This window comes from Spodoptera frugiperda, chromosome 10 (assembly GCF_023101765.2).
Source record: "Spodoptera frugiperda isolate SF20-4 chromosome 10, AGI-APGP_CSIRO_Sfru_2.0, whole genome shotgun sequence".
NCBI classification, from domain to species: domain Eukaryota; kingdom Metazoa; phylum Arthropoda; class Insecta; order Lepidoptera; family Noctuidae; genus Spodoptera; species Spodoptera frugiperda.
This window is the reverse complement of record NC_064221.1, coordinates 3,067,343-3,084,435: the sequence shown is the minus strand read 5'-3', so window position 1 is coordinate 3,084,435 and position 17,093 is coordinate 3,067,343. Positions and strand designations below refer to the sequence as shown.

At 36.3% G+C, this 17,093-nt stretch overlaps 1 protein-coding gene across 1 annotated transcript; it reads right to left on the bottom strand.

The window, feature by feature from the left end:
* Positions 1-6,545: 6,545 nt before the first annotated feature.
* LOC118277455 (mitogen-activated protein kinase 15) lies at positions 6,546-17,020 on the bottom strand. Its single transcript, XM_035596242.2, has 8 exons — positions 16,821-17,020; positions 16,205-16,578; positions 12,395-12,601; positions 11,961-12,101; positions 11,241-11,380; positions 10,679-10,877; positions 7,990-8,151; positions 6,546-7,319 (listed from the first exon to the last, which is right to left on the bottom strand). The coding sequence occupies exons 2-8, from the start codon at positions 16,525-16,527 to the stop codon at positions 6,854-6,856; spliced, it is 1,638 nt and encodes a 545-aa protein (XP_035452135.1). The 5' UTR covers positions 16,528-16,578; positions 16,821-17,020; the 3' UTR covers positions 6,546-6,853.
* Between the last annotated feature and the right edge of the window lie 73 nt (positions 17,021-17,093).

Genomic DNA, 17,093 nt, shown 5'->3' with positions numbered 1-17,093 from the left:
AAAAACTAAAAAACCCGACTGCGTTTCTTTATAACATGAAAATGAAAAAACCCTAAAACAAGAATACAAGAAAAATTTAAGCAGTCGGGACCCATTCTAAATATTATGACGATGAAGACTTAGTGAGGGCACATATGGGCTGGCTATCTAGAATGGGTATCATAGAATGGTTTAGTTTTTTAAATTACCTTTTTTATTTTATTTTCTTTTAGTTTTATTTTATTATTTATTATATTTTTATATATCTAGTATCACTCTCAAAGTAAATACGAATCTAACGACCCCTATCAAACTGAAATCTATCAAGTCGTTCAGGTTAGAGAGTGAGAAATATTCGAATTTGGCGCCAAAAATCCGCCATTTTGATTTTTTATTATTTTGATATATCCAGTGTCACTCTCACAGTAAATACGAATCAAACGACACCTCTCAAGCCAAAATCCATCGAGTCGTTCAGACTAGAGAGTGAGCAATATTCGAATTTGGCGCCAAAAATCCGCCATTTTGTTTTTTATTACATTTTGATATATCCAGTGTCACTCTCACAGTAAATACGAATCCAATGACACCACTCAAGCCAAAATCCATCAAGCCGTTAAGGCTGCAGCGCGTGCCAAACAATTATACATACATACATACATACTCTCGAAAAACATAACCCTCCTTCTGGCGCAGTCGGGTAAAAACACAGTCAACTCTTATTAGATTTCTGGAACAATAGTGTGTCTAGATTCTGGTATTTGGTAATAAACTTGCCCCTTATTCAATACGATTAGCAACACATTCGAAAAAAACTAAATATTAAAAAACCAAAAGGCGCAAAAATGAAACTTGCTGCAGTCCAGTTACCTACTTAAGGCTAGCCGCACACACTCAATAATATTGTCAATAAAGTACGTATTGTCAATAATATTGTGTGTGTGCGACCTGTATTGCGGTATTGTTCAATAATATTGTAGATTATCCAGAAATTCTGATTTTGTCACGTCAATATCGGGGGAGGCAGGGGTATTGTCAATCATATTGACGTGTGCGGGCGCGCGGCAATATTTTAGTTGAGGAAAAGATTTCAAGGCAGGCGGACGTTCGTGTTATTTGTTCAAAATGGAAGACGAAAACAGTATCCAAAGCGAAAATAGTGTTGATAGTACCCTTACGGAAAAACACTATTTGCCAGAATTTATTAAAACATGGGAAACTTATCCAGAATTATGGAATACATTCTGCAAAGCATATCGTGATACAGTTAAGAAAAATAATGCGCTTGATAAGTTGCTCGAGATTTATAAAAAAATCAAACCAAATAGTACAAGAGAAGACGTAAAGAGAAAAATTAATTCCCTACGAACAAATTTCGGAAAGAATTAAAGAAGATTCACAAATCGAAAAAAGAAATAAAAAAATTCACAAATTCACTCGTAGCTTTTTTTTTCTCATCCAGTCCTTAATCCATCGTTTCTTTCTTGATTGCCTTTTTTTAGTTAGTAAAATTAATGCAATACTCAATGCAACGACTTATTTCTTTCTTTCCATTATGTTCAACGTGCGCACATGAATCTAGCTGCGGATCGACTGAGTCAGATTTTACAATGAAAAATTGACAATAATATTGTGTAGTGTGCGGGGATCATTTTATTGATGAAGATATTGACAATCTTGCATTGACAATATTATTGAGTGTGTGCGGCTAGCCTAACAGTTGCAGTTGTGACTTGCAACCATTAGAACAACAAACTTGTCATAGGATAAATTAAATTAACCAAACCATACCTCACAACTCCGATGAGGACTGTTTCTTCGACGCTCTAAGTTAGTTTTAATTCATTTTCCGTTTTTTTTTTTATGTTTCTTATAATTTTATTATATATCTATAGTTTTAAGATGTAAATATTTTAGTCTTAGTTTTTATTATTTATTTAGTCTGTGCATAGAACAAGGATAAATTAAATTAGCCAAAATAAAACAAATAAGACATCACATACAATCGTTTATTCGTCATGTAAAATACGATATACAAAAACACACTATACCAACCAAGAGTAATTAGGCTACGTCACAGACATAGCTCGAAGTTGCCAATATTTCTGCACGTACAACGTTAAACAAGGATTCGAAATTACCCCAACAGGGTATCATTATTTACCCTTACAAGTATGGGTCCGTTCACGAAGACCGGCTCGGAAAGCATCGGCGCGGATTTTTCTTTTCACACAAACCGGATCATGTACCGTTGGAGTCGGTCAAAGCGGAGTCTTTTTAAAGGGACAAGCCCGCCACAACCTCCCATACCGCTGCAACTCCTGTAAGCCAGGATCTACAGTAGATACAAACATGAAAACACCGGAACATTGAAGTCCGGCGCATCCCAGGGACATGAATGACTGTCTTGGATCCCGCAACGAAATAAATCAGAAAATATTATTAGAGGAGAAGAAAAGAAAACGATAGTTTCCAGTTCCCTCGGTGAATTTAATGCAGGAGACAGAATGACTTAAGCCTTAAGGCACAAAGAGACTCCACAACTGGGAGAAGCCCAGTCGCCAAGCACCACGGAAATTTGACTTAAAACTAAGTGGGCCCTATGTGTGAGCTGTTATACTTGCTTCATAGTGGAGTCGCCAACTATTTCACATAGACCGCCTGAAGCCGAAGCCGATCGGCTGCGCGAGCAAGAAAGAGCACGCGATCGGAGCCGGTCAGCTCCGTTTATTATTTCACACCAAGCGCCGTCAAGCATGTTTAAAGGCTTGTATTCATGGTAAACATTTTGTTTAGCAACATGGTTGCATAAACATGTTGCGGGCAACACTTGTGTTGCGGAGTTGATCCCGCCATGCTGCAGAGTTGACGCTCGGCGAGCGAAAACATCAGTTTATATTAGTTTAAACAAAGTTTCCAGCAGCATTCTCGCTATTCATCAACAACGTTGATCAACTGTTGCTAAGCAAAATGTTTACCATGAATACGAGGCTTAATGACAAAAACAGGGCACATTAAAAAAATAAACCTTAATACAAATACGTAAAGCTATTTTCAACGTGATAAAAATTTGCTTTCCTCTCCGAGCCGGTCTGTGTGAACGGAGCCTAAAAGGGTAAAAATAACCACCAAACTCGTCAAGACAAAGTTAAAATTATTTATCGATATTGCAAAAACAATATTATATTGCATTGAATTTACGAAGTTTTTAAAAGGTACGTGCAGAAACTATTAAAATAAAATCATTGAACACAATCCAATCGTGTTTACACTTCGATCATTTATGAAGATTTTACGTTAAAATTGTACATTCTTTATTTATACTGTAGAACCTCGGTAAGTAATTCGAAAAAATGATCTCATTTCTTTCACTGAACCTGTTTAAAGGTAATCGTCCACAGGCCCGCATCGTACGTATCGCACGCAACGGATTTTAGTTTGTCTTGTATAGAAACTCATACAACTGCGTCCACTGATCCGCATCGTACGGACCGCTCGTCGGCAACGCCTACATGCTATGCGTACCAATGACGTCATACGGAATGCGTACAATGCGTCGAAATTTTACAATCTGTCTTAAAATTTAGATTGATTTTAGAAGTAAGGCAAAGCGCCATTGTCATCAGTAGTATAAAAAAACCAAGTTCGACTTACAGAGGTTCTACAGTATTGCCATTACAAATATAAGGTCACTTTGTATGCAAGTTTTATTCTCTAAAAATCTGAGCAAATCTTTGTTTGAGATAGTTAAATTTATCGTCTAGTAATACTATATTAAATACATTTAATTTAGGACAAATGAGTAATAGAATTTTATTGAAACTTTTGCCACAAACATAAGTAACTTTAATATATACCAGGGGTCTGGGCGAGGGAAATTTAAAAGCCTGTACTTTTAAGGTCCAGAGTTGTACCTCTACGGTAAACTAGGCAAGTGCCTATGGCGCCAGAACACAGGAGGATGCCGCGAGACGCGTGTCCAACTGCGTGTGACAAGCCACAGAGTGACAGCGGCAGCGGCATCAAAAGAATTAGCAGCGCCCATGACTAGGGCGATGGTTGTCTATAATTAATCCGTTGCTATTTAGGTTAAAGCCATATTGCAGGAAAAACCGTATTAATGTTATCTAGTTTAAGGGATAAGTAGTCATTGGACCACTGAGGGGCCCAGTAGGGCTGACGCCGGATCTGGAGCTGCGGACTACCTAGCGGGTTTACCGGGGCTCCGGCGCGAAAAGCAGGAGTAGGAACAGGGTGGTTTTAGTCAGTAAGAGTCTGACACTCTCTCGCCTCGTTCAAGGCGGGAGAAGTATTTGGATGATTTTTCCACTCAAAAGAAAATCCTACGGGTCCACGCTCGATCGGTATGTATACAGTTAGGTACTTCAATTTTCACTATTCATATACATTGTGAACTTCATACATGTAGGAGGTGTGTATTTAATAGTAAACTATACCTTTCTACTTAGAATTTTCTATTTAATTGTCTGTTGTATAATTATATATTTCAGTACTATAGTATATAACCATGGCAGTGTAACTTTACATAATATTTGTAATTAGTGTTATAGGTAAACATATAAAATCGGGTTTTTTTTTCATCGCACCATGTATCGCTCAAATAGTGCCATAGGTAGCACAAAAAAAATAGAATAATTAAATTGCAAAATCACGGATATCGATGAGAGTTATATAATAGTGTAATTAAGTAGAAATTCTTTGTTTTATATTGAGGAACTTTACTATTTTGTCTAATAAGATAATAAGGCCCATAAAAAGGACACTATTTGAGCAGCAATGCGAAGAAATATTTCAGATAATTTTATACAAACTCTAGGTTGAATATCTAGAATACTGTTTAATTTTAAAACAACACATTTAAGCCTAAAATATTAACTAACATTTTATTTATTTATTTATAATTAACATCAAATCTAGTGGCTTTATCGGCAGATATTATCGACTTACATACGTAAGAACAGGAAAAGAAGCAAGAAACTCCATAGGTAACTTATTTTCAATCAGGTTCACAATACAATTCTTGTTTACATTGTTTCGTTAGTTCACTTACGTGTGCAATATGTTTTAAGAATGTCCACTCCCAAAAAAGGAGCTTCGATAATGCTCGTTTACCATGATGATGAAAATACAACCCTTTTCATATTCACCAATTTCTTTAGTTTTGGAGGCGAGTATTTCGACAAATATCGTTGTGAGAGAATTAAGAATTTCGATCAACACAATAACTTTTCTTTCAATCGTGGATCATGAGTAACAATCAGACTTAAAAACCCAACTAGTGCCCCATTTAGCTACGAATCAGTAGATAATATATGTAATTTAAAGTAAGCCTAATAATATCTGCCGATATCTAAAACGCCCAAACATAGTCTTAAAAATGGACGGACTGAAAACATTTCATTCAAAATAAAACTCAACTTTTAAACAAAAATCCAACAAAATTGACTAGACATCGTAACACAGGCTGAATGGAATATAATAATATGACCATAAACAAAAACCATAACCATGTAGAGGTGTCAGTTTTTTTTTTAATAATGCAAGTCTAAACTTTTCACTTCAAAGTGACATTAGTGATTGTTTCCCGCCGTTTTTTGAGTGGAGAACAGAAATGGACGCATTATCTGTCCTTTAACAGTACATATTTAAGGGTAATTTAACAAACAATTCAATATACTGATTAAAGCCGTGTTGACTATTATTGATGCTCGGACTACGACGTAAAATAGTTTCCCAAAGTTGAAATCAGACATGTATTACTTTTGTTACGACTCCTTCGAAGCGAAAAGTAAAGACTGGTTAGGTACACAATAAAAGATATTTCGACTATAAAAACTCGTTACAAAAACAGGGCAAATCATAAATACGGTGCCCCCACATCACTGTTAAAAATGTTTACTAATAATCTTCATAATATCAGCCACGAGACGTCCACCTCCGATGATAGGCCTTCCCCAATGAGTTCCAGATCTGCTGGTTGAAAGCGACCTGAATCCAGTGACTCTTATTTTGCAACGTCACGCCTTTTATCCCCGATGGGGTAGGCAGAGATGCACATTACGACACGTAATATACAATGTACATTGTACACCCACTTTTCACCACTTGTGTTATAAATTCAATATAATAGAGGGTGAGTAAGTCCAGTGACTCATTGCTACCTTTATCAGATCATCGATCTACCTTGTGGGTGGACGTCCGTCGCATTATTGAACATATTTTCGTAAAACCATTAATTAAAAAGATCATAAACAAAAAAATAATTTACTAATGCTTGTAAACATTTTTGGCGGCAATGTGGGAGCACCTTACCACAGAGTATAAACGCCCAACAAACCACTCTTACGCCACAGCCTATAAAATTACGAACACATTACTCAAATTCTCGACTACCAATAAGATTCTTGTTGTATTACTATGAAGCATTCATAGTTATAATTGTGTGACGAGAGAGATTTTTAAAAGAGAATATAAAGTTCTACTTTATTCGTAGATAATATTGTTACGGACATAGGTAATGAAAAATTTTAAACACGAAAATGAGGGATTTATCAAATTTAAGTTAAGATATAAAGTAGAACCTTATACACTCCAATATCAACAATTTTGGTCTTAGTTTCTTGCTGACAATAAAACCTCTCGAACTACAAGACACAAACGACAAGCTAACTAGCCGTTTCCTTACAAACCTCATACACAATTTCCCAAAATCCCACAACAAACCAAAGCACAAATTTTCAAAATCAAAAACCACCATTCGTCATCATATCAGTTAAAATTTCATCCGCAAACTTTTTGGAGCATTCACATCAAGTTATAAGAGATTCGCAAACCTATATGATAGATCGCTTACCTATCGTATGCTAGTCCTTAGGTCCATGAGGGCACTGGCTGTTATGACCCCATGTCTTAGCTTGCCACAGCTCCCATAGTCCGCATCACCCCCGATGGTGACAGTCGAAAATGAGGTGGAATTCCTCCTATGCTGCAAAGTTTTCTTACCTCCACTCATGAAGCCGGTTTCTGAAGGACTTTGTCTCATCACTGGTTGAAAGTAGTCCCCATGGCAATTTGTGTTTTCCACCCATTCGTGGCGTTGTTCAAAGATTTTCGTCGCTCTGAGAGGTTTTGCGACGCTCTGTTCAGATTTCTGCTCCTTCAAAGGCCTATCTAGTTGGGGTCTCAGTAATTTTGGGCGACTCTTGGTGTCTGCTGAAGAACTCAAGTGTTTGGTCTTCGAGTAAGACTTGGCTAATTCCGTTTCGTGGAAATTCTTGCTGCTTTTGCTTGTGGTTGTCGGTAGAGGATGTGTTTTGTTACTGCAAGGAATGCATTTTAAACGGATTAGTTACGGAAATTTACAAAAAGGGTTAGGTTTATCAAAGAGTTTTGTTGAGCGAGGTCTCTGCCAAATATATAGTTGCTTAGTCAACTCTTATGACACCTATAGGAAGAATAGGGAAGGTGACAAATGTATGCTCCTGTACCGTGACCACATATGTGTATTTACCTATTATCTTAATAAATGTTGCAGTTTCGTTTTCAAAAGAAAGCAACAATATAGTACCAAGTAATTGTCGGCCCTTACGACAACTGCGAGTTGAAGACCTAAAGCCCTTACAGAATGACCTAAGGAAAAAGTAAGTGGTACCTAAGACCCCGTACGTACAGGATAAGGGTACTGTTTTCTCATTTTTGGATGAAGCGGGAAGGAATATCAGCCTCTTGCTCACTTAAAACCACCCCATTCCTACTCCTGATTTGAACCGAAGCTACGGTAACGGGGCGCATAGAACACGTTACTGTATTACCTTTTTTATTTCTTTTTTTAGAAGGGGAAAATCATCCAATGGCTTCTCTCGCCTTGGGCGAGGCGAAAGGGAGTGTCAGACTCTTACTGACTAAAAACCACCCCGTTCCTACTCCTGTTTTTCGAACCGGAGCCCCGGTAAACCCGCTAGATAGTCCGCAGCTCCGGATATTACCTACCTAGAATGCACTTTCCTATGTTGCCCCGCATAGGCCTGGGATCCCTTCGCCATGATGCTGTACAGCTTGTTCCTGTAGTCATCCACTGACATCTGCTTGTCATCCCTCAAAGGCAGAAGGACATCTGACATCAGGGTAGGCTCATCACGCTCGCGGTGGAATCTGGAAGTAGGTATATCATCATACTCATCATCATCATCACCAACAGCCCACTGCTGACCTCCTCTGAAGCAAATACAAAGAGTAGATGTCATAACTGAATTTCCCTTTAACATAATGCGTGACACTTTACGGGAATCGCGCGACGATACCCTGTCTGTCTACACTTTTCTACTTATAATGTCATTGGGCCAAAAAAACAGACCCATGCTGCTTTTTTTTTGTTACATTGCACAATTTTATTGCATTATGGCATCTCCACTTTGTACATGCTTCATGTGTTTAGCCATAACTGTACACTTGACAAGATTGGACAGCGCGAATGTTTGCGTTATCGCGACAGTGTAGCCGCAATATTACGACGCACGAGAAGAGTACCTCCTACTAGTGATTAATATAATCAGATTACATGCATGCATTATGTACGTAACAAAAATAGTTCATTAATAAATCGTGTCGCCACGCCTGTTTATCCCAGAAGGGATAGGCAGAGTTACAAATTACGGCACGTAATGCCACAGAATAATGTACATCCACTTTTCACTATTTATGTAATAAGTCCCATGTAGCAATAGGCTCATCCCCTAGATGAGCCTATTGCCATATACCGGACACAATATCCAGACTCACGTAGACTAGTGAGTAATTTTCGAATAGTTACCCGAAAAACGGCGTTTTTTGCCCTACCCGGGAATCAAACTCGAGAACCCTTGCTCGGCAGTCGCACTTACGACCACTCGACCAACGAGGCATTCATTAATAAAATTCTTACTAAAGTCGATTAGCTGGTGTGACATGCAATTCCCCCAGTGATTAATAAAATTAAAGACCAGTAATTATGCATCGTCACTTTAATTCTGCGATTTCAATGAAATCGGTTAATCTTGCTTATTTTTGTAAGTCATCGTGAAAACGAAACTTGTATACATATAAACAGCACGAGAAAATAAACGTAAGTAATTGATTATTTTCTTTATCCGATCTGATAATGTAATCCAATTCATGAAATGCTGTTTTTATTTTGTTTTTATTACCACCAGGCGAGATATTTATGTAGGTATTTAAATGTACTATCTACTACTTACCTACTGCATAATAGCTAGATAATAGGTAGATATACGCACGAAATAAATGTTTTCATTTTTTGGTTTTTTAATTGGAATTTTGTAATTTTATATTAGTAGACTATGAAGACTGACGTCATTATTATTTGCATTAAAGGTGAAATTATTTGCATTAAACTTCATCATATAGTATTCGGCACGTAATTTTTTTTTAATAATCAGGAAGTTCCGCCAATCGCACAGGGATTGATCCTCACAAGCATCGTGCGCAGACGCGGCGACGGCGACGTTGCGCTGACCATTGAACGTCCGCGTCCGCGTATTTTTAGAGTATTAGTACTAGTATTTTTAAAGTAATTTTCTTGAAAAGAATGATAACAAAATCTTGCCAAGTTATCTGACAACCTTTATACAGTGCCGGCGTTAGGGGGTGATGGGCCGATGGCCCAGAACGACAAATTCTAGGGGGCGCCAATAAAATTAAAAATTACTACTAACGCTTGATATTGCTTCCCTCAAGTGGGCGCCACAATATTTTCGCCCGGGGTGTCAGTGGCCCTTACGCCGGCACTGCCTTTATACCTACAGCTTTTTTATAAATTAGCTACATAAGCTACACTTAAAAATTAATATTTTAGGCCGAGGATCATTGATCTGTTTTATGATAACTATCATGAGACATACTAAATTACCTAATAATCACGACGTCGCCGCAGATGCGACGCTACTCAAGAAGAAGAGTCCCTCTGTGACTCGAAACTAGTAGAGCTTTTCTCCATTAATTTATTTTTTTCTTCATTAATTTACGTGAACAGTGAAACAGTGATTTTTAGTTAAGTCATAAATTATTTATTAAAAACAATCCAGTAATGAAAACTGCATAAAAAACTGTTCAGTAATTTCGAAGCAGCCAAACAAATAAACAAACAGATCTTGCGTTTTTAATACGCTACAAAAAAAGGTATCACAATAAATATCTATCTACATTATCTGGTGTTAAATATTGCACATCGACCTTTGATCGGACTTCTCAAGGATACGCTGAAACTGCACGAGCATCCTCGTCGAGGTCGGTACGGTGGCTAGGCAGCTGGCTGCCGCGTAACGGGTAGCGGGTTCGAGTCCCGTACGAAGCAACTCTTTGTGTGTATGAACTTGTATGTTTGTAAACGCACCCACGACACAGGAGAAAATCTTAGTGTGGGGCAACGTATAAAAAAATATTTATAAATACGTTATTTTTATACCTACTATTGGTCTACTGGTTTGAATTTAAAAAATCTCTTTGTGTTAGATAGTCTATTTATCAATAAAAGCTACAATAACATCACGCTACGAGCACTAATATCACACAAAAAATGTCTCATTCCAAAAAGCCGATGTGCAATGTTTATCACAAGGTACTCTACAAGAAGGGTGGTCATCTCACGACCCACGAGGAGTACTGTACAACAAGTTACACTTACTTGCCAACATATTCATGGTCCAAAGCCCGTTCAGCACTGAGCCTCTTAGCAGGGTTGAAGACGAGCAGTCTTTGGACCAAGTCCGCGGCGTCTCTCGGAGCACAAGACAGGAGTGACGTCAGAGATGCGCCTCCTGAAGTGTTGCTCGCTTGCTCCCTGATCAGGGATGAGCCGTAACCACTGCATACTATCGCTATGTCTATATGGAAATGAATTTTGTTAGCTATTTGTTGTAACATCATCATTAACAACGCCTAAGAGTCAAGAGAGAGAGTTATCATAATCACTATACTAAACAAGCTGTTTGGGGATCACAGTTTAAACGGTCTAGGTTTATCTTAGAACGCTGATAAAAAACAGCCTTTGTTAACTACGGAGTGCCTTAGTCAACTCTTATGGCACCCGCAGGAAGAGTAGGTCTGGACGGAGACAGATGTACCTATTCTTCTCTTCTGTCATCTCATCACCATCTCTCTTTATTCCTAAGACTGGTTACATCTAATTACTCCAGAAAAAAATAATAAAAAGAAATAATTTAATACATTTCTAATTGCTAACTTACCCTCAGGCGAAGGTTTCGGCAACGCAGACATGATCCTCTCGACCTGGTTGACAGTGGAAGTGCCAGGGAACAGCGGCTTCCCAGTCAACATCTCGCCTAGAATGCAGCCCAGGGACCACATGTCTATGCCTTTAGTATAACTGGAAGGTAATGGAAACCCCATCATTAATGCTCATCTTCATCAGCTGCAAGATATCAGAGAACAGTAAGAGGATTCTGTCCATCTTTCAGTAGCTGGTCGCAGTTTTAGGATATTGGTACCCTTTGCCGAAAAATATTTTATGGTATAAACCGGTAAACGAACAGACGGATCACCTGATGGTAAGTAATCACCGTCGCCCATGGACACTCGAAACACCAGAGGTGTAACTAGTGCGTTACTGGCCTTTTGAGGGTTAGGAATTTAAGGGTTGTTGCGGACTCGGGGATTGAGAAGATCACGAAGAGGGGTAATTGGGCCTCCGGTAACCTCACTCACACAACGAAACACAACGCCAATGACATTCCGCCCACTAATAAATATCCTCACTATTCATCATCATCATATCAGCCATAAGACGTCCACTGCTGAACATAGGCCTCCCACAATGACTTCCAGATAGGCCGGTTGAAAGCGACCCACATCCTGCCTATGACTTTAATCAGATCTACTGTCCACCTTGTGCCTGGACATCCTACGCTGCCCCTGCCATTAAACTCCAAAAATGATAGTTAACTTACTTTTTGCTCGCGATGAGTATTTCAGGCGCTCTGTACCAGCGCGTAGCCACGTAGTCAGTGAGGCATGGGTCAGCACCTTCCTCTCCGCCCGAGTACAGACTGGACACCGATCTCGCTAGACCGAAGTCTGCTAGCTTCACCCTGTTTATAGAACATTGGTAGGTACATATTTTAACTCGATTAGCTTAGGTTTAGCTTACCAAGTGGAGCTAGGTATTTATTTTTCCTTTAAATTAAAAACAATTTTGGGTCAATCGCATTAACACTCCTCTTTTGTGAGCGTCTGTCTTGAAGCACATTTATTTCCTATTAAAAAACTTTTTAAATGTATAAATATTTCTTTTTATGTAGATAGATTTAACAGTAGCTCTCATACTTCAATAAACCTACTATAGTAGTAAGAAAATTCCTAAAATTTAAAAACAAAAACTTACCTGCAAGCGCTATCAATCAAAACATTACTAGGTTTCTGATCTCGATGTATGACATTGCCTGAATGTATGTACTTGGTCGCCTTCAGCATCTGATACATAATGTACCGCTTATGTATGTCCTTGAGGATGTTGCCGCGTTTGATCACGTTGTGGAGGTCGGTCTCCATGTATTCGAAGCCGAGGTATATGTCGCGGTTGTTCAGAGCCCTGTTATAAAGGAAAAACAGTTACTAAACCATTTTTTGCGCTACGTAGATGGCGCTGGTGTTGTTTTAAGTCCAGTTCACCTAAAGATACTGTTAGGTTACCAGATAGTGCTTAGTGTAGACCCCACGTCTATTCGCCCAATAAAGAATTAGCTGGTAACAAACTGTTGGATATTTATTTTAAGATGGCTATAGTAATTGAACAAAAATACGTTACCGCTCTAGTTAGCAGAATGGTATCTAACAAAATAATAAAAAATGTACACCACATAGTATCATTGTCTAATAAGACCCCTATCCTAATATGCTAATATCCATTTTTATGTACAGAAACCCCATTAATTGATACAATTCCTGTCTCTAAACTACATATTTATTACATTTTTTTTTGCAATATTAAGTTAAACATGGTAAATAGCATAGGTTCTAATAATAGTGTTAGTGACCATGTCAGTTTAAAAACTTATATCAACTTGATACTTCCTAGTACTAGTAAATAGAAAATTAACTACTTTAAGTACTACATTTTTTTTTCTCAACTCAATCAACTTGACCCTTAGTAGTGCCAAGCAACAAATACTATGTAAAAAATATGTCACACACATGTCTTCATTAGACACTTTGAAAAGGTGCAGTAAAAATAACTATGTATATTCAAATTTTTAAACTATATTGAGAGTCTACATACACTATCTATGAACTGTATGCTGGCATAATTATTATTAAGTAAGGAAATACCTACTTTGCACCTAGGTAACAAAGTAATTAGCTACAAGGATAAATAAAATAAATTGCAATAGTATATATTCCATATTTCTCTCCCGATAATAAATAAGACAAAATTCTAACAGTTTTTTTTTTAATTAAGCAATTAAAATCATTAAATCTAATCTAGATACGGAAATATTGTATGTAGGGGCAACTACCCAATTGCTAGCACTGCACCAAATTATCAGCACTCTGAATAAATCGACCAATTCTAAGGTTTTCACTTACTAATTTGGGTTTCCACACTTATAAATAAATAAATGTATGTTTTTGGAATCCTGCTATTGGGAAAATCATACTTTGAGACCTCAAATTGATGGAAATTATGTAAACAAACATTTGTGTCTTGCAGTTTCTTCTGTTTTTGCCTATTTCTTGTGATCGCCGTTAAGGTCACGTGTTTACATTTTATGATATATCGTATCTTTTACAAATTTAATATTGAAACTACTGATTTCTCTGATATTTGAGATAATTTTTGATGATAATCTGAAGAGTAGAATTTGAGGTTTTGGTGATTAATTGGTAAAATAGGTAGTGCTGATAAATGGATCGAATATTTTGTAAATTCTAAATTATCAGCACTGGTGATGATAAATGGAAAAAAGTACATAAATACTAATTTCATATTTTTTAATGTAAATTATGTTTATCTTATGCAAAGAATTGATTTTGCTTTGTAAAACTAGTTTATACCATCAAAATCCAAATGTTAGCATGGTGCTGATAATTGGACCAGAAGCATGCTGATAAATTGGTTTCCCTAGAATATCATCATCTCTTCTTATTTCTTTCTATTTATTTTTTCTCTTCTTATTTTTTGTTTTATTACCAGTATTATTAGCAGAGATTTTGTAGATGGTATGCAAGCTACGACAACTTTAGAGATTATTTTAGTAGTGCGTAATTACTATGTCTTGATAATCAACAATATTTACTAACACCAGTCAGATTACAGGACATTTTGATTACTGAAAAACCATCTGAACGGAAAGGTGTTAAAAAAAAGAGATTTACTTGGCCATCGTACGTAATCGTGCAATAGACCATCGTAATTCGTTGCCATGAAATAGACTAAACAATTTAATACGAGAAATGTCAACAAAAGTAGGTATACTTGTGTTTTCATGCGATGGCCAAGTCAATCTATTTTATTTAAAACGTAAAATTAATGTAATATTGATATGATAACAATAATTTACATATGTTTTATTTTTTTTTTCTTTTTAATTTAATATTTAAAAATGTAACAAACAAGTAAAAGAAATAAATGAATGATTGATAATTTACATTATAACTTAAGACAGAAGGTCTCTTAAGTAGGAACTAAATAAAATAACCGACTTGGTATTACTTACATGGATCTCACATTTTTTTACGGTAGGTACATAATAAACTGATGAGGTGCGCGACTTGGATTTTTTTACAGAATGTTTTTGATGGTATCTCACTTCTTTTTGTAGATTCAATGATTTCATTAAACAATAAAATGTAACTGCATCAATAACTTTGTAATCTCATACATTTATATGGGTTTACAAAGTTATTGGTGTGATGAAATTGTAACTGTATCAATAACTTTGTAACCCCATACATTTTTATAGGATTACAAAGTTATTGATGCAGTTGATGTATCTAAAAAACTGGACTGAATTTACAAAATATTTGATTTTTCCCCTGATATAGGTACTAAATACTAATATTATTCAAAAATTTTAAGCTTCTATGTCTGTTAAAAGTGCTTTATACTTTTGATGATCTGTCAGTCAGTGACAAAATTTCGAAACTTTAACATGTTATAATTCTTAAAGTAATGGTTAAAATTTAATGAAAATTCAAATATACCATGTTTGTATAATGCCTGCTTAGGATTTGAAAATTCAGGCTTCTTGTTTTATCCACAATGAAGTTATAGGCGGTCGAAATTGGCCTGAATGGCTTAGAGCAAAGGATGGTACGGCCGAGCCTCTTCTTTTTGCTTGACTTATACAGATAAAAGTATTATTAGATTATAAGTAATTATTTTGTTACCTACTTACTAACTATGTAAAAAATAAATTAAAACAGGTTTTAATAATGTAACTAATTTTTTTAATGCAATTCCTAACAGTGATAGTGAGGTGCTGATAATTGGGTTGCTCTATGCTAGTAATTGGTGGAGATGGTGCCAGTAAATGGTGACAGACCCATTTTTTATTCTTACTTGTCTAAATAATCTTGAATAGAGGTCAATCATGTTTTTCTTTTATTATTGTCTTCCTTATTAAATATTATAACTATAAAATTTACCTTAACGGGTGAAAGCCTTTTTTCACAATAATAAATTGACTTAAATTAGGACTAACTCTTAAAGTGCTGATAATTGGGTAGTTTACCCTACTTAGGTTTAGATTTTAAATATTAAAACAACAGATTTAAACTGGCAGAAAAAATCTTTTTATTTTTCTTAGTGCCTGTTTCACCACCTTCATATAAGTGCCCAATAAACTTATGTGACAGATAATTCATACAAATTACGTTCTTAATTCAAAGTTATCTGATACATAGTGGCTATCCAGACATTGTGAAACATGGCCTTAGTTGAATCGGTAAATTAAAAAAAATTAAAAAGCAACAATGTGGTTTTTTTTAATCTTTTATTTTAGGGGCTTTTATTCTTAGTACATACCAGCCCCGTGGAGTCATAAGTAAGAAATTCAACCACACATTATATTCTAGGGCATAAGTAACAGGATATCACTGAGATTCGATGGAAACTAAACAGTAATTATGTGAAGATTGTAATAGACAGTGCTCTGTAGTTCCTGCCTATATATGTTATATATAAAGGGCTTACCTGTGAATACTATGTAGCTTCACAATGTTAGGATGGTTACGGAAGGACTGAAGGAAAATTATCTCCCTAAAAGTCCGCTGAGCATCCGTTTGGTTCCGGAAAGCGTCAAATATCTTCTTAATCGCAACAACATCCTTGGTCTTTTTATCAACTGCCTTCCAAACGATACCGTAAGCACCTTTCCCCAGTCTTTTCTTGACTTCAAACCGTTTAAGAATGTGCTCGTCAATCTCTGACATATTCTTATCAGGGACCTTCTTTTGTAATGGCTTTTGGCCCACATCTTTCTTCCGGTCTTCTTTCTTACCTTGATTTTGTGACATCAGAACTTCTTTTCAACACAAATACTTACGCGGAGACTGTAAAATCAAATTCTGCAATCGATACAAAATTAAAATTCATATATTCGCAGTTTTCATGTTTTGCTATCAAATTGCTATATAAAATGTAAATTCGAAGGGTATCGTGAGCTTATTTGAATATCAGAAAAGCGTGACTACCATCATTGTCAAAATATTGATTATTTACGCTAAGCAACGAGGAATATGTCGATACAACTGATGATTGGAAAATTATTAATTTAATTTTAAATATAACCGTTTTGTCGTATACTTACGTAAAAAAACAGTAATAATATCTCACAAATCCCATTATACATAAACTATTTTTGTTAAAATCTTGGTATTTTGTCAATATTACTAGATAGACATCGGCACATTTGAATTCTGCCAATCGAGTTTCATTTGTTTACGGTTCCCCAAACAACCTGTCAGTTGCCATGGTAACCACGGATGTCAACTATAGTTGTGCACCAAAATGTATAATCGATATTTTTGGCAGAATATATTACAATCGATTTTATATGATTAGTGTAAATATTTAATATTCA